Raw genomic sequence first — 15,698 nt, 5'->3', positions numbered from 1 at the left:
GGCAGCTCTCCCGTTGCAGCCATACCTCTCAAGTATGCACGACGGGACCCATACTGCCCAAGTATGCACGACGGGACATATGGGACGGGGAGGGCGCTGATGCGCCGTTTGCAGCCAATCCGAGGACACGTTCTCTATTAACTAGCATCCGTTGCGTTGCGGTCTGGTCTTTGTCCAGTTGTTTATGAGGACAACAGCATTTTCAAACGCCACCCCTCCTATGAGAGGAGGTGCTTTGGTGTCCGTATACATGCACGTGACGTCCTGCGTCGTCTACTCTTTTCGCCAATAAGGCCCTCGCTTTCCTCTTTCTGTTTTTCGGTCTTCTACTTCGCCTGGCAAGAAGCGGCGTTAAGGCTGTTTCTTTTTAGGAGACTTACTGCACGTAATAAAAATTAAGGCCGTCCAGCTGCAACGCAGATGCAGTTCTGGCTAATGCTGTCCCGGAGCGTCCGAGCGTTTGCAGCATCTGCTGCGCGCGAACTTCCCGCAGCGCAGCAGACACGGCAAACGCTCAGGGAAAGCATGTATCTGCTTCGCAGCTGAGGAGTGCCCAAACCAATACTACGTGTGATAAGGCTCCTGAGGCTGCATCATGTGGCTGCAGCAAGCGTCATTGAAGCTCTGATACTCTTTGGGCTGCTACGTTCCACGGGGACTGTCCGCAGCTACCTTCAACTAGTCGCCCCTATGCACAAGCAACAAAATTGCTTAGGCTGCAACATGGCGGCTGCAGCAAGTTTGCAGCAACTTTCGACTAGTTTTGGCGCTTCTATGCAGACGCAACAAATTTACTTGAGATAAGGATTGCGAGCAAGGTGCCCGATTTACTTTTAGCGCACTTTTGTTAAGGACTGTTTTTTGTTGTAGCGCCCGAAGCAGGCACGCAAGCAACTGCTGGGCTGCTCCTCACTGAGGAGCAGGTTCCGCGGCTGCCTTCCTAGTATTGCTGCCGTATTCGCCACGGAGAAGCGCGAGCGGCAAATCAAAGGTAAGACAGTACATCCGCTTGTGAGGCGCCACGTCTCGTACCTGAAGCTCACAAGGCATCATTAGCCAGCGCTCGCTATGCATGGATGGCAGCCCTCCTGTTGTCCCGTTCAGTGCTGAGGTCTATAAGTCACCCGGTAACAAGCAAGCTGCGCAGAGGGAGGGTGAAAAGCACTAACCTCGAGGATCTCCACGGGTTCCGGCCAACAACCAAGGGCAGCTTCAACTCGCGGCTGAGGCGGATCATTTCGAAATGCATATCAACGCACTCCATACAGAAAAGAGTCAGACTATGTGCACCGAAGTTGGAACGCCCATCCATCTCAAGCCGAGCGTGGAATCCCAGCGTTAACTGCAGAAAAAGAGCCTCACCTTGAGTTCATGCTCCGGATTGGGATCCCTACAAAACGCGTAACAGTGCACGCGCCATTTAGAAATATGCGTGGATTCCCCAGTTGCTGCGTTGCTGCTAAGCGCTTCTTCGTCCGGGCGGTGCCTCTTCGGATGGGGCTCAGATTCATTGAATAGCCCTGGAAATACGTCTGAATGGAAAGCAGCCCACGCAGCTGAGCAACAGGTTGTAGAGGGATTTGCAAGCGCACCTAAATCGTCAGGTGTACGGAAACCCGAGCAAAGAAGGCACTGCAGCAGCACCTCTCGAGACCGTGCAAGATAGGTGACAGATGGAGGGATTTAAAAGACTGACCCAGGAATTCAATCGCTAGCTCTGGCAGGTTCATTAGCACATGCACCTCGTCCGCGCCTTGCTGATTGTTCTTCTTTTGTTCGATGGCTCCTTCTGCTTTGGACGGGGTTTCGCCTGCTTGCATGCGCTTCTGTAGGAGGGCAGCAATTGCCGCCGGCTGGGCTTGAGAACGAAGGAAGTCTCGAGCGTCTTGATTGTGTACCTCCACCAAATTCCCTACCTGAAGCAGCAGCCGCAGCAGTCGCAGTCCAGCAGCCATCATGAGCGTCACTGTCGTTGAAAGTAGCAGCCCTACGGAGCTCACCGTAGAAACGCAGTGCCAAATTATTGTTCGGTGTTAATTTCGCTAATGGTAGCCCCAACAGCAGCGAGCACAGCAACAGCAATGATCACAGCAATACCACTTCGTCCTCACCCCGTTCCTCTTGACGTTTGTGTGCATGTTGGCTGCAGATGCGGGGTTGCCATCGTTTGCAGCGACGACACAGCCTTTGCGCGCGAGGAAGACAGCGAATGCCCCGACGCCAGCAAAGGCATCCACTACAGAAAACACAGAAAAGCAAGGGTATTGAAGTATATTGATGCGAACAAATTATTCCGGAGGGCGCGGCACTCGGGCGCCTGACCCTACATCATAAGCGATAGAATGACGTCCGGAGGCTGGAACGAACATACTTCTCCAGCAGCAGCAGCAGCGCTGGCGGCTGCTTCTGCTGCTGCTGCAAATACTTGCGAGCTTGCTAAGCCATATGCCTTCACTGTTAGTGCTGCCACTTCTGCCGCTGCAGAGGCGACGCATAACGCTTCCGCAAGAAATTGACGCTTACAGACAACTGCATGCCTTGGGATCGTTGCCGTGATGCGCTGCCGTTCACATGAGAGCCTGTAAAGCGCGTGCAACAGCAGAAGCCCTCAACTTCAATACGACAGCCTTAAACGTACCAGACGACAGCACCAAGCAACCAACAACTGCGAGTAGGGCTCGGCAAAAGAAGCGCGAGTGCCACTACACAAGCAACAACAGCAACAGGGCCCGCCGACCAGCAAAGGCAGGAGGCGGGAGGGCAGCCACGTACCTGGAGTTCCAAAATGCCTTGGCATAATCAACTTCGAAGACTAGGTCGGATTCTTTCTGCAACGAGCGATGCAGCAACAGAATCCAAGAGACACAAGCAATTGAACTGTCCTCAAAACCAACGAAAAGCGGCTTTCGGCGTTCCCCAATCACAGACCCCTAACGTGCCGATATCTGAAACCCATGTGCAGGCGCTGGTCGATGCTACCCGTGCTCTGCTGCTGCGGCTGCTTCCTGTGGGGCTGTGGGGCTCACAACCTTAGCGACGTATGCCGCTTCCCCCGCGATAAGCTCGAACTGCAGTTCTCTCCACTTCGGGCCAATGCCAGTCTTCAGGACCACTGTGCGCAGCTGAGGGTGTTTCTGCAGCAGCAGCAACACTTACAAACACCATTCAGAATAAACGGACTGCAACTGTAGAAGCATCAGAACTGGATGGGCGAGCCCTCATCAGCAACTGCAGCAGGCGGGGCTCCCCAACGTCCGCCACAGCCACCACCAGAGAAACTTCCAGCACCTGAAATTGGAGCTTCCCACATCAGAAGCTGATACGCGAAGTGTCTCGAGATCGAAGTGACGACGACGGCAGCAGTAAGGACAACTGTAACGACAGCAGCAACAACCATGACAACACCAGCAACAATGACGGCAGCGGCGTCTTACATCCAGGACAACTTGGCCAATGGCGTATTTGAATTTCAGCAGGGAGGCAGGGAGGTTGAGGTGGGCGATGTGGCCCACACATTCAAATCGGTGAGGTGTTTCCACGCCCTCAGGCAACAATGCCGCCAGGCACTCCACTGTGCACACACCCCGAACTCCGCAGATACAAATATACACGCAATGGGCGAAACAACCCCATCTCTCCCGACTCAAGGTGCTGCAGAGAGCAAGAGGTGAGGCTGGGTTGCAACTGTATCACTCCGCACAATCCTCCGCAGCCGCAAAAGGCAAGCAGATGCCCGTAGCATCAGAGGTTAAGAGAAGAGGAGCGCAAGAACGAAGAGCAAATGCAGCTGCGGTTGCAACGGTTGGAGCCGCCTGTGGCAGCGACGTGTTTGTGGAGTGTAACGCACAGACGGATAGGTTTTCATAACCCAGAAACACGCGGTGTCGGAACACTTGAATGCCTCTCTCCTTCAAGAGGCTCTGCAGCAAGTCCGGCAGTCCCTCCAGCTCTGCAAGACGCAAGAAGACAGGACGTAAGACAGCTAACAAAGTAAAAGGGAGAATCATGCGGCGTAAAGTGAATAATGGCCTAATACTTCATACGCAATGGGCGTTCCAATAGCTGAGTATGCAGCCCTTACTGCCCCCGCCGATTCACATGACTCTCGTCTCGGCTGCTGCTCTATTGCTTGCCTGGGCCTATCGAAGGATCCAAGAGGAGGCACTTGAAGCCCCTCCCACTGCCTTTGTGCAGCACCTCTCCTTCGCGCTCCTGCTGATGCTGCTTTTGCATCTCGGGCTGCTCTTGCTGCTGCGCCTCCATAGGCTGCTCCTGTTGGCCCTGTTGCTGCGATTCCTCCTGCTGCGAGATCTCGAAAGTGTCCGCTATAACCGGCCTCAAATTTCTTCGCTTGAAGAGGTACCTAAAGCCACACGCCAACAATGCTCCTTAACGATCACCCCTCTGCCCTCCTTGCTGCTTTCTGCGTGGGATGCAAAGCCACCGCAGTGGTATCCGAAACGAAGAAGTTGCAACCAGACGAAGTCGCAGGAGCACATGCGGCGAGGCCAGCGGCAGGAATGTACTTTCTCAGCGCCTTTGACAATTCTTGGAGCTGGTGAAGCGGTACTCGAAGACAAGTGGCTTCTTCATGTTTGCAGAAGGAGGCCTTGTCCAGCTTCACGAATTCGCCGCCTTCCGGCGCTGCAGCTACTTCTGCTTCTTCTGATGGCATACCTGTCGATGCTGCTGCTGCAGCTCCTTCTCCAGCTGCGGCGGCTTTGTCGGGGTTATCCGCCGCAGCTTCCTTCCCCAGAAGTGGCATGCAACCAGGCCGCATCTTTCCAGCAAAAGGCGGTCTTTGGTGGTGCCACTTCTGTGGTTGCTGGTGCTGGCGGTGTTGCTGCTGCTGCTGCACGTGTGTAGCGGCACTCTCAGAGGCGTCCGAAGCCAATGCGACGAGGAGCGGACAGTCGCTGCCGGCCACTGAGGGGCTGACGATAAAAGCAGTGCTGCTGCTGCTGCTCCTCGTACGCAGCCACGTTTGCTGTTGCTGCTGCAGTAAAGATGCAGCACAAGCTGCTGCAGCAGCAACACGAAGACAGCGAGTGGTAGTCTTTCGCCTACCGTACCCTGCAGCGCCTTCAGCCACTAAAAATGAGGCATTCCCCCTTCTGAATGCTTGTGCCTGCGGCGTCTTACTCCTTACTGCAACTGCTGCTGCAGCTGTTTGTAACGCAGAGCCCGTACTGTCGCAGCAGCTCCTGTGCAGACACCTGATTTGAGCCGTCCCTTTTCCGGCGCTGCAGCTACTTCTGCTTCTTCTGATGGCATACCTGTCGATGCTGCTGCTGCAGCTGCTTCTCCAGCTGCGGCGGCTTTGTCGGGGTTATCCGCCGCAGCTTCCTCCCCCAGAAGTGGCATGCAACCAGGCCGCATCTTTCCAGCAAAAGGCGGTCTTTGGTGGTGCCACTTCTGTGGTTGCTGGTGCTGGCGGTGTTGCTGCTGCTGCTGCACGTGTGTAGCGGCACTCTCAGAGGCGTCCGAAGCCAATGCGACGAGGAGCGGACAGTCGCTGCCGGCCACTGAGGGGCTGACGATAAAAGCAGTGCTGCTGCTGCTGCTCCTCGTACGCAGCCACGTTTGCTGTTGCTGCTGCAGTAAAGATGCAGCACAAGCTGCTGCAGCAGCAACACGAAGACAGCGAGTGGTAGTCTTTCGCCTACCGTACCCTGCAGCGCCTTCAGCCACTAAAAATGAGGCATTCCCCCTTCTGAATGCTTGTGCCTGCGGCGTCTTACTCCTTACTGCAACTGCTGCTGCAGCTGTTTGTAACGCAGAGCCCGTACTGTCGCAGCAGCTCCTGTGCAGACACCTGATTTGAGCCGTCCCTTTGGGCATCTGTGGAGCCCCATACGGTCTCGAGCAGCTGCAATAGCTGCAGATTCTGGTGTTTACAGTGTACGGAATTGTGTGGTCCGTTCTGATGCAGTGTTGTTCGTGCTGCTCCTTCACTCAGGCAACAGCAGCAGCAGGAGGGGGGCTAGCTTGCGTTCCCCTGCACATTACTGCAGACGACGTTGATGCAGTACTGCAGAAGATCATTCCCAAATAGATGAGTAGACAACTACCGAAATATAAGCCTTTGGAATACGGGTCAACACCAGCTGCCGTAGGAGCCCCACGGAGTCCTAGGGGCCCTCAGAAGCGCAACGGAGGCAGCGGCACTAGCCGATAGTCCTTCCAGCAGCCACAACAGCAGTATCATGGGCGTGTATATCCTAATTGAAACTTAGCCGGTGCATTTGTAGAGGTAGACTGGTTACCCTGAGCTGCATATTGGAGAGCAGCCTCGACAAGGGCCCCCTCGACAGTATCGAGGACACTCGACGGCTCGAGGTAGAGAGACTCATTACCAGCAACAGCAACAGCAGCCGCCTTTATTCTGTTTTCGAACTGTTTGGCTTTCCTGAAGCTAAATGCTGACTAATCACCAACAGAAAAGGGAACAACTGACTCGAGCGCCGCTCGGCCCCGAGCGCTGGCCAGCGACAGCGACACCCGCTGACGAAGTTTACTAAAAGCTTTTAGCTGCACGAGGCTCACACTTCACTATGGCTGCAGCTCCAGTTTTGGCAGCACCAAGATTGTCGGTGTTGGCCCCGACAAATGCTGGGCTTTTGTCGCCTTCTCTGTGCAGCCGGCGCACCCAGGCGTCTGTTGCTCTCGGGCCGGAGTTGGTCTGAGGAGAATGTCTGGGCGATGACAGGCCGAATATGGAAGCCCTGTTCAACTTCTTGCTTCAGGAGGACGCCCCCGGGGAGTCCTTCGACGCCCGGGCCGCGCGGCCCAGCTGCAAGGTCTGCGGGGCTGACGCGTGGCTTCAGTGGGATGGACAATACGCTGACTACTGCAGCAGGAGCTGCCGAGACAAGCAGGCTGGTAACCAGGGCCACCTTCCAGCTACAAGGCCCTTTCAACCGCCACAGCGTCGCGCGGGGGGTTCCCGAGGGCATCCGGACATGTTAGGAGAGAGGCAAGTGCAGCTGCAGCAGGAGAAAGAAGCCCAGTGGGAACTGCAGTTCTCACCCAGAAACCGATATCTCCCTCGGAAGAAGGCGACTAATCAAGAACGAGACCCCCGGCAGCGGCAGCAGAGAGGAAAGGATCCTGGGGCTGTTTCTGCTGCTGCCGGAGCATTTGCAGAGGCTGCAGCAGCAAAGAAAGTAGCCAAAGCCTTGCGGCAGAGAGCTCCACGAAAGGCATCCCCAAGAAACTCCATAAGTCCCCGTATGGAAGGGGGCCCCACCTCAGTAGCTACCACCCCTAGGAGGATGCCGAGCATCGGCCCGAGCTGTTCTGAGGAGAGTCCGCCGCTGCAGAGACAGCGCACTGTGGCGCGGTTTGTGGAGCAGGGGGAAGATGCAGCAGAACTGCAAGCAGCTTTGAAGGAGTATCAAGAAAATTTAAGCAGCGAACGGCATAAGCTCGAAGAAGAGGGCACTGCTGCCGCTGGGCACCATCGTAGATGTGCAGCTGCTACTACTGCTGCTGATGCTGGGCATCTTCGTAGATGTGCATCTGCTACTTCTGCTGCTGAGGCTGCTGCTGATGCCGAGCCAGCTTCAGACCAGAAACGGAAGGAAACAGAAAGTTCAGTACGGTGGGGGCAGCGGGAACGAGCAAAGTACGAGGAGCAGGTAAAGGCCATTAAAACTGAATCGGAGCAGCAGCTGCAACAACACAAGGCACAGCTCGCACCAGAAGTAAAGCGACTCGCAGACGAAGAACTCGACGTCCAAAGGGCCCTGGAGAAAGAGCTGGGGGAGGTCCGCGCTTCACTGCAGCAACTGAAGCAGCAACAGGAGCAGCACCAGCAACAGCACCAAAAACTGCTTCAGGAAGAGCTTCAGGACCACCTTAGGGCTCACCTGCAGCAGGATCTGGAACAGCAGCTGGAACAAAAGCTCAGAAAGCAGCTGCAGGAGGAATTGGAGCAGCAAGTCCGTCAGCAACTGCACCGGAAGCCGCGGCAGCTGGCAGGTCCTGACAGCGCCGAAGGGACTGAAGGGAGGAGGTCGAAAGAGCACATTCTGCGGAAGGAACTTGTGGAGCAACAGCTGCGCCAGGAGAAGCGACTGGAGCAGCAACTCCTGCAGCAGCAGCGACAACAAGAGAAGTTGTTGCATCAACTGCAGCAACAGGCGCAGACGCTGCAGCACCTGGCTGCTGCAACGGGGACGCGCAGCGATGTACGAAGACCACAGAGGCCCTGTAGCAGAGGGGAGGAAGAAGAAGTCGATCAACAGCTGAGAGATCTGCTGCTTCAGGGCCTCTTCAGCCACTTCAGGGTAGACGAAAGCCAGCAGCAACAGCCGCACCAACACCAGAAGCAACAACAACCACTGACACTAGAAGTGTCTAGTTGGGCGGAGAGGGAGTTGGCTCTACAAGACGCAAAAGCTGCAGCAGCTGCTGCTGCTTCAAAAGAAAAAGGGAGTCCCTTCTGTGGACCGTATGAGGGCCAGCTTGAGGCCGCCGTTCTTGAGACCAACCTGCAGCTACTAGAGCCCACGCAGCAGCAGCAACCGCAGCAAGGTCTGCGGTTTGGCAGCAAGCTGCAAATTGTGTTTCGTGTTGCCACGGGGCCAGGTGCATGGGAGGAAAAGGAGACGTCTTTTTCTGCTGATGGACGTTGGGGGGAGACATTTAGCTTCAGGGTGCACTGGCCGTCTGCTGCTGCCGCTGCTGCTTCTGCTGCGCTGTATGCGCAGCTGTGGGCCACCATTAACAGCAATGCCGCCAGCACGGGCCACTGCAACTTCAGCAACCGCTGCTTCTTGGGAGAGGCTGTACTCCCGCTACCCACTTTTACAAGCCCCTGGGAGTACAGAGCCCCCCTGAGGTGGCGCAGCAGCCTAGGAGTTAAATCACAGCAGCAGCAGTTGCTTCAGCATGGGAATCTACTGCTGCGCGTTCAGTTCCATCCTACCGATGAGGCCCATGCCCCTGTGGCTTCAACGATGAAGCAAGAGGAACGTCAGGCTCTATTCCCAAGCAGGAAGGCTGGGCGGCTCAGCAAGCCAAGCCGTTGCAAAGGCAGTAACAAGGCCGGCAGCAGCAGCAGTCGCACCAGTCAAAGCACTGATAGCAGCGGCAGCCGCCGCACTAGTGGTGGCGTCGACGGCCAAAGCGAAAAGCAGCTGCAGCTGGCGAACCTTCCCCTGGATGTCTCTGAGGAAGACGGTATGCTGCAACAGAGGCTGCTACAGCAGCTAGAGGAACTTTCGCTTGACTGGCGGCGTGAGCTGAGTGAAGAACAACGGCAACAAAAACACCATAGGGGGCGCATCCCCGTTCTTATTGACGGCCAGTTGCTCCAGGAGCACCTTCAACGGGCTCCCATGACGGGAGCCCTGTGCACGAACTCTCTATGCAGCAATCTGGCCGGGGCGTTCCCTGACTTGTACGGCGAAGAGGAGTTCCGCGTGTGGGGCCTCTGCAACAGCTGCCAGCAGCAGCTGTTCACGACACCTCTTCCAGCAGGAAGACATGAGGAATGTGCTTGCAGCGCACTGGTACAGCTGGCCTCTCCGTTTGCTCACTGCTATAGAGACACCTGTCACCAGCTGGGTGTAGCCCAAGCCCTTGCTAAGGCAGCAGTGCGTCAGGAGCCGCTACCATTCGCAGAGCTGAGGCTTGACGGGGATATCCCAGTAGCGTTTCCTACGCCTGACCGCTTGTGGCCCTCTGCCTTGCAGCTATTACACGCCCAACGTTTCTCCCTGGTATGTATTCAAGAGCGGCTGCGTGTCTGCAGATGCAGCGGCGAGCTGCTGGCGCTTCTTCAGTCCCCTCTGTTGCAACGATTCGAAAGGCCGGACTGGCACTCCCGTGCTGCTGCCGCAGTACGCACCTGCCTGCTGCTGTTGCTGCAGCAGCACCCCAAGCTGCAGCTCCTCTTGTCCTCCCTTCGAGGCCGTCGCATCAGCTATCCTGATCCGCTGCAGCTGCGTTTGCTGCGCCGCATACAGCAGGAGTGTCCGCAGAGCAAAGGAGAGCCCCCTTGCATTCTTCACCAAACGGATACAGAAAGCAGTGCGAAGCCCCCCACTCTACCGCATAACTTTGCGGGGTCGCTGTTGATGGATCTGTGTGCAGCTCTGAGTCCCCCAATTTATGAGTAGTATTTGCAGGGGAGTCGCCAATCCATCCCTTTGTGCGGAAAAACGGCGGCGTCCTCGCAGAGGCATTTGTCTGCTACGAAGCTGCCGTCTTTTCTGCCTGCTTTTTTTTGTTCCCAATGCCCCCAATAACTCTGACTGCTTGGCTCCATTGCAGGGGATTTCGGTACTTTCTGTCAGAGTCGAATGACACATAGGGTAGGAAGAGCTCCTCTCAGCAGGCACAGAGCCCCCGCCCATTGGCTACACAGCCGCTCGAGCACATACAAATAAACAAGGTATTCCTCCATGGCCTACGGCAACACTTCTCACGGGTCCCTCACATTTGGCAACATATCAGAAGTGTTGCTTTTGGCTGCCCACCCTTACCACGGGAACCGTAGCTGTATCTGCAAGGACGGGAAGCATGTGAAGAAGAACTAGGAACAGATCAGAATCTGTTTCCACTGCAGTAGTAGCTACTGGTCAACTTATTTGAGTAGCACTGAGAACACCAACAAACTTTTCCTGACTGGAGCTCTCGCACGAGCTTCCCACGGCCCGCCCTTAGCAGAGCTCCACTAACTAAGAAAATAGCGACCCTTGTTTTCAGTTCAGTTGTTCCTGGTCACATAGGCGGCCTATTGCCCATGCCTTGAGGCGGCATGTAGTGGTTAGAGTCCATTGAGTGCAATGACAGGCAAGCGCCTTTCCGGTAGTAGTGCAGCTTATTGTAGAGTAGCAGCGGCATTTCATCAGCTGAGTCTGCTGCATATGGTGCACGGGCTGTGGCTTACCTCTACACATGCTGACCCGTTGAGTGCCGTGTACAGTTGAAGTGGCAGACCCAGTAAACGGCGTCATATTACATCTCCAATACGGCAACAAACTCATGGTAACCTTCAGTGTCAGACACGTTTACTTCCTTCCCTTGTGGGCCCCATAGGAGGGGACACGGGACGGCTCACATTGGCGGGGGCCCACACGGGGCCTCCCCCAGTAGGGGCTGCTTTTGTCAAGGCATTTTTTGATTAGATGAAGAATCCAAACCGTATAACATCTTTTTCTTCTTATGCAAAGCAGAAGACGCGTGGGGAATCAGAGACGACAGAGATGGGTCGAATCGTAGCGCTGCGGGCCAAGCTGGCAAGCCACGAAGCTTCAGTGCAGCCAGTGAGCTGCAAACAGTGATATCACAACAAGCATATCACAGGTTTCAAAGCATCGGATACGATGGGGGAGAAAAGTCTTCCGTTGCAGCCTTTGCTAGCAGTGGCCCCGATGATCGCAGTATCGAATACGCATTTCCGGTGAGGTCGCCGAGAACGTCGTTTCAATCTGTTTGGCTTCCCTCGATGGACCAGCAAGAAAGCAGCATGTGCCACTACAGTGTTCAGCATACGTGCTTGGTACTGTCATCAGAAGAATCCACTGCATATGCTACATGCGTGCCAAATTTGGCCATTTGCAGTACTCACTTGTGCTGGACTCAAATGGCAACTTCGGCATTCCTGCCCTCAGGAACTTCATGCGTTTAATTACCCGACATTGCACCCTCTACACGGAGATGATCGTTGACTCCACCATACTGCACAACACGCACCACGTGGAAGAATATCTTGGTACGACACGCAATGCTGTTTCCTCTTTCCCTTGCCCTTCATTTCGTTATTTGCTTCATGAAGTTGTGAAGCAATATGTGGCTCAATGCAGCGATGTCGAAAGGACGTCTGTATGCGTGCGGCGTTCGCATGTAGGCTTCGATGAAATTGAGCACCCCATTGTTTGCCAACTCGGTACGGTCTGGCGGCCCTTGCATTCATTTTGCTTGTCACATCTCTCCTAAAGAACTGAGATATGCTTCGCATCAAGAAGCGCTGTATCTTATGCGGCAGTGCATTTGCTTTTCAATTTTGCCCACAAGGCGGTTCAAATCCTGCGACGCTGGCAGAGGCAGCTACATGGGCCGAGAGGGCCGGATACGACGAACTCAATCTTAACGCAGGGTGTCCGAGCTGCCGAGTTGTGACCAAGGGTGAGCTAATTGATTTTTGCTTTTGGTTCGCCTCCAGACCTTTGTGAACTCATCTCCCTTCCCAGTGGCCCGTGTACGAAGATATCCGTACCAACTGTAGGTGTAAAACACATCTGGACGCTGTTTCGAGATGGAACTGCAACCACTTTTCTGCTGTAGTGCTATTAGTGATATTACTGTTCAGGCTGTTTCGGCGCTGCGTTGATGAAAACGCCTGAGAAAGTGCGGGACATCGTACATGAAATAAAGAGGCGGGTGCAGATTCCCATCACTGTCAAATGCCGTTTGGGGGTTGACCACTTGGACACTCCAGAATTCACTCGCAACTTCGTTAACGTAAGCTGCAGCGTTCGGCGCAAGCCAAGAGGCCAAAGCTGAGGTTTCTGTCATGTGACGCTGCGGCTCTGGTACTCTGCGCAAGCGCTGCGCTGCACTGTGACACACGCTTCTGGGCTGTTGCTTGCAGACAGTTGCACAAGGCGGGTGCAAACACTTTATTGTGCATGCCAGGAAGGCTTGGCTCCAAGTATGCCATGGCGTAACTACCCCAACCCATTTTGCACCATCTTTGAGCTCTGCCAATCCTACAAGTAGACGAAGTCATCGAACTTTCTCATGCTGCTGTAGCGGTCGTCCTTCAGCTAACTCAGGTTTGGTACTGTAAGACTCTCGCTGGTGTTCAACTTTTGTTGAGCTTTTTCGTTCAATTGCTTTAATGTTCGAAGGGGGTAGACCCGAAGAAGAACCGCTCCGTCCCACCATTGCTTTATGGGAGGTGCGTTTCGCTGAGAAGCATAGAATTTCGTGGCACGCCAGGTGCCGTCATTGCGTCTTTATTGAGCTCTTCTGATTCTGAAACTGATTGCACGTACGGTGTTAGATGTTTTGCAGGGTGTTTGAGCTGTGTGACGCTTTCCCCGACCTTCGCTTTTCTCTAAACGGGGGAGTGACAACTCTGGAGTTGGCGGAGAAGTTGTTGAGTGGGGAATGGAGGAAAACGGAGGAAGCAGGAACAGCGCATCCTCGTAGCCGGGGAATTGAGGCTGCAGACGGCCTGCAATTCTCAAAGCTGCATGGGGTAATGATTGGCAGAGCCGCCATGAACGATCCTTGCTGCCTTGCACAAACTGATAAACTTATTTACGGTAGGGGCAAGCTGCACGAACGTGGGCAGAGTCTCAAGAGTTAAATTAGTTGGAGCACTGCTGCTTAACAGCCGTTTCTCGTGTCTTGCCGAGGACGACAACAATCATCGGCCTTTGCATGGTACTGGGGAACTCTTGTGGTTTCTCTTCGCTATTCTGCAGGAGCAGTCTCCAGTCCTGGAAGTGCTCATTGTAGACGAAGTCTCCTCTTGGTGCGTGGGCTAGTGACTAGAGCGTTCTCGGTCGCACAAGGGAAAATCGTGGAATTGCTTGTTTGTCGTTTCCTGCCTCCTAGGCCTACTTGGACTACCTGGAGCACTACGAAACAAGCGCTGCGAAACGAAAAAATCCTTTTGTTTTATTGAAGCCGGTGCTCGGAGTGTTGAGCGGCATGCCAGGGCAAAGGCACTTCAGACATGCACTTGGTAATTGCTACTCTCCCTGTTCGATTCCCCTGTTTCCAGGCCACTGGCGTACCATACTTTCCGGAAGAACGAAATGTTGTCGCACTTCCCTGCTAGCTCATTTGGGCGTCACTTGTGCGAATGATGCAGACACCAAAATACGTACCTCAGCTCCGGACCAGACAGCAGTGGAGGCGCTGCTCCACGCCATGGATGCCATAGACGAAATCTTCCCGGGGGTTCTCGATTACCCATTGAGTATGGGGAAGAACCCGCGATACGAAGAAATTAGTTCAGTAGAAATTGGGTGGCGCTCTTCTGATGATTGAGCGCGCCTTCGTTCCACAAGTGCCGAAGGTGCCTGTACACCACGGCATCAAAACTTGCCTCTTTGTGCTTCCACCTGTCAAAGGCGGAACTTTCTTTAGTTTTCCATACCGAAGCTTAGCAGTATTTCCTCTTTTATTCTTTCCAGAGAGACTGACACCTGAGAGAAGGCAGAGTATTCCCATACTGACCAGGGTGGATGCTGCAAAAATGTCGGCTTCCCTCGAATCTGCTAGCATTACGGTGAAACAGAGCGCTGAATTGTCTTTTTTGTCTTTCAAAGATTTCGCCCGGAGCCCGTTGGGAATTTGCCACACGTTGCTGGCTATTTACGCCACAGGTTTTACCATGCAGGTCTGCAAGCTTTCTGAATGGCCATATTGGTGGAATGGAACTGTCATTTTGTCAGATTGCACTACTTCCATACATTATTATGGAGCTTCAACAGCCTGTCCAGGTAAGGATCGCTTTGTAAGGGAGAGCTACGCTGGCATTTAATTTGAGACATGAGTAGGCCAACGGCTGGGTGTTAGGTGAAACGCGAAAAAACCTAAGCCTGTCTTCCTGTTACACAAGCTTTTTCTAGGGGTATTCTCGGTGTGTCAACTAGTTGGAGCCCCACTGTTTGGGAGGATTGGGGACGCTTTGGGACCGCGAAGCTCGTGAGCTCTTGCCCTATTGCGTACTTTCTGAACGTGTACTTTGACCCCCTAAATCAATTCTCTTTCAGCTTCATCATTGCGATGTCGTCGTGTTGCGTTATGTATATCATGGTGAGGAGACAAGAACTGTTTTCGTGTAATATGCATGGAGCAAGGACGGCACGCCACAGATGGCCGTCGCATCAAGCATTCCAGCACTGTTTGTTAGCCAGCTTCCTGGGTTTATGGTTCACGGGACACAAGCAGCTATGATGGTCGTTGCGCTGGAAACTGGAGAGAAGAGCCGCACAGCGCACTTGGCCTACTTAAATCTTTCCTACTGTGTCGGCCTTGTGGCGGGGGGGGCCATTGGCGCTGCACTAGCGAACTCCATAGGGCCTAGGGGAACGCTCATTGTTGCTTCTACAATTCAGCTTGTTGGCTGCTTCGTGGCGTTTAGACTTGGTAAGCGCAGTGCGGCTGTTCGTCAGAAGTGGCATTCTTTACCTCATGCATCCCTTGCTTCTGCATCTCCTACACACATTGGAATTCCTTCAGATGAATTTAACGAGCTGTTTAACGCACCGCATTTACTGCCGGACTTGAGTATGTTCTCTTGAGCTTTGTGTGGCGCGCGTGCTCATCATGCACGCGCCGCACAGGTATTGTCTCCGTGAAGGCGGAAATTCAACGTCTTGGCTCCATCGCCTACAGATGTGCCTCGAACTGCCTGGTAATGTTTGTAGGCCTCTTCCCGTGAGCGTACACGACCGCTTCTTCCATTTGGGTCTTCAAAGGGTTATGTGTAAATCTTCAGGATCTTGGTGGCGCGCTATGCCTTCACGCCGATAGTTGTGGATATATATCGTCGGTTGAACTAAGCAACAAAAGCATAAAACTCATGCCACCCAAACCCCTTGAGCGCTTCAGGGCTCACAGTAAGATCGGAACAAACGGAGTGTCAAACGCACTAGCACGCTTGTTTTTCCAGCCTTCTCAAAGCAACATCCTCGTTACGCTCATTGGAGTCGTCATGGTTGGTG

General features: G+C 54.2%; 3 protein-coding genes across 3 annotated transcripts; 2 read left to right on the top strand and 1 right to left on the bottom strand.

Annotated features, from left to right (window-relative positions):
- Window positions 1-909: 909 nt before the first annotated feature.
- On the bottom strand, window positions 910-5,841 carry EAH_00034010 (met-10 domain-containing protein, putative; the record flags this gene model as incomplete). The annotated part of the gene is made up of 12 exons (XM_013395835.1): window positions 910-1,032; window positions 1,170-1,223; window positions 1,363-1,532; window positions 1,697-1,916; window positions 2,426-2,579; window positions 2,773-2,828; window positions 3,027-3,134; window positions 3,435-3,571; window positions 3,848-3,949; window positions 4,182-4,363; window positions 4,527-5,022; window positions 5,217-5,841. The coding sequence occupies 12 exons, from the start codon at window positions 5,839-5,841 to the stop codon at window positions 910-912; spliced, it is 2,427 nt and encodes an 808-aa protein (XP_013251289.1).
- Window positions 5,842-6,716: 875 nt separating this feature from the next.
- On the top strand, window positions 6,717-10,127 carry EAH_00034000 (hypothetical protein, conserved; the record flags this gene model as incomplete). Its single annotated transcript, XM_013395834.1, has 1 exon — window positions 6,717-10,127. One exon carries the CDS (start codon window positions 6,717-6,719, stop codon window positions 10,125-10,127), a length of 3,411 nt encoding a protein of 1,136 aa, XP_013251288.1.
- Window positions 10,128-11,216: 1,089 nt separating this feature from the next.
- EAH_00033990 (dihydrouridine synthase domain-containing protein, putative) lies at window positions 11,217-14,016 on the top strand (the record flags this gene model as incomplete). Its single annotated transcript, XM_013395833.1, has 8 exons — window positions 11,217-11,276; window positions 11,575-11,899; window positions 12,055-12,138; window positions 12,323-12,474; window positions 12,864-12,913; window positions 13,030-13,216; window positions 13,579-13,708; window positions 13,838-14,016. The coding sequence occupies 8 exons, from the start codon at window positions 11,217-11,219 to the stop codon at window positions 14,014-14,016; spliced, it is 1,167 nt and encodes a 388-aa protein (XP_013251287.1).
- Between the last annotated feature and the right edge of the window lie 1,682 nt (window positions 14,017-15,698).

The sequence above is a fragment of the Eimeria acervulina genome, genomic scaffold, assembly GCF_000499425.1.
Source record: "Eimeria acervulina Houghton genomic scaffold, Eah_scaff343, whole genome shotgun sequence".
NCBI lineage: Eukaryota > Apicomplexa > Conoidasida > Eucoccidiorida > Eimeriidae > Eimeria > Eimeria acervulina.
The sequence above is the reverse complement of the archived record's forward strand: the minus strand, read 5'-3'. Positions and strand labels throughout refer to the sequence as shown.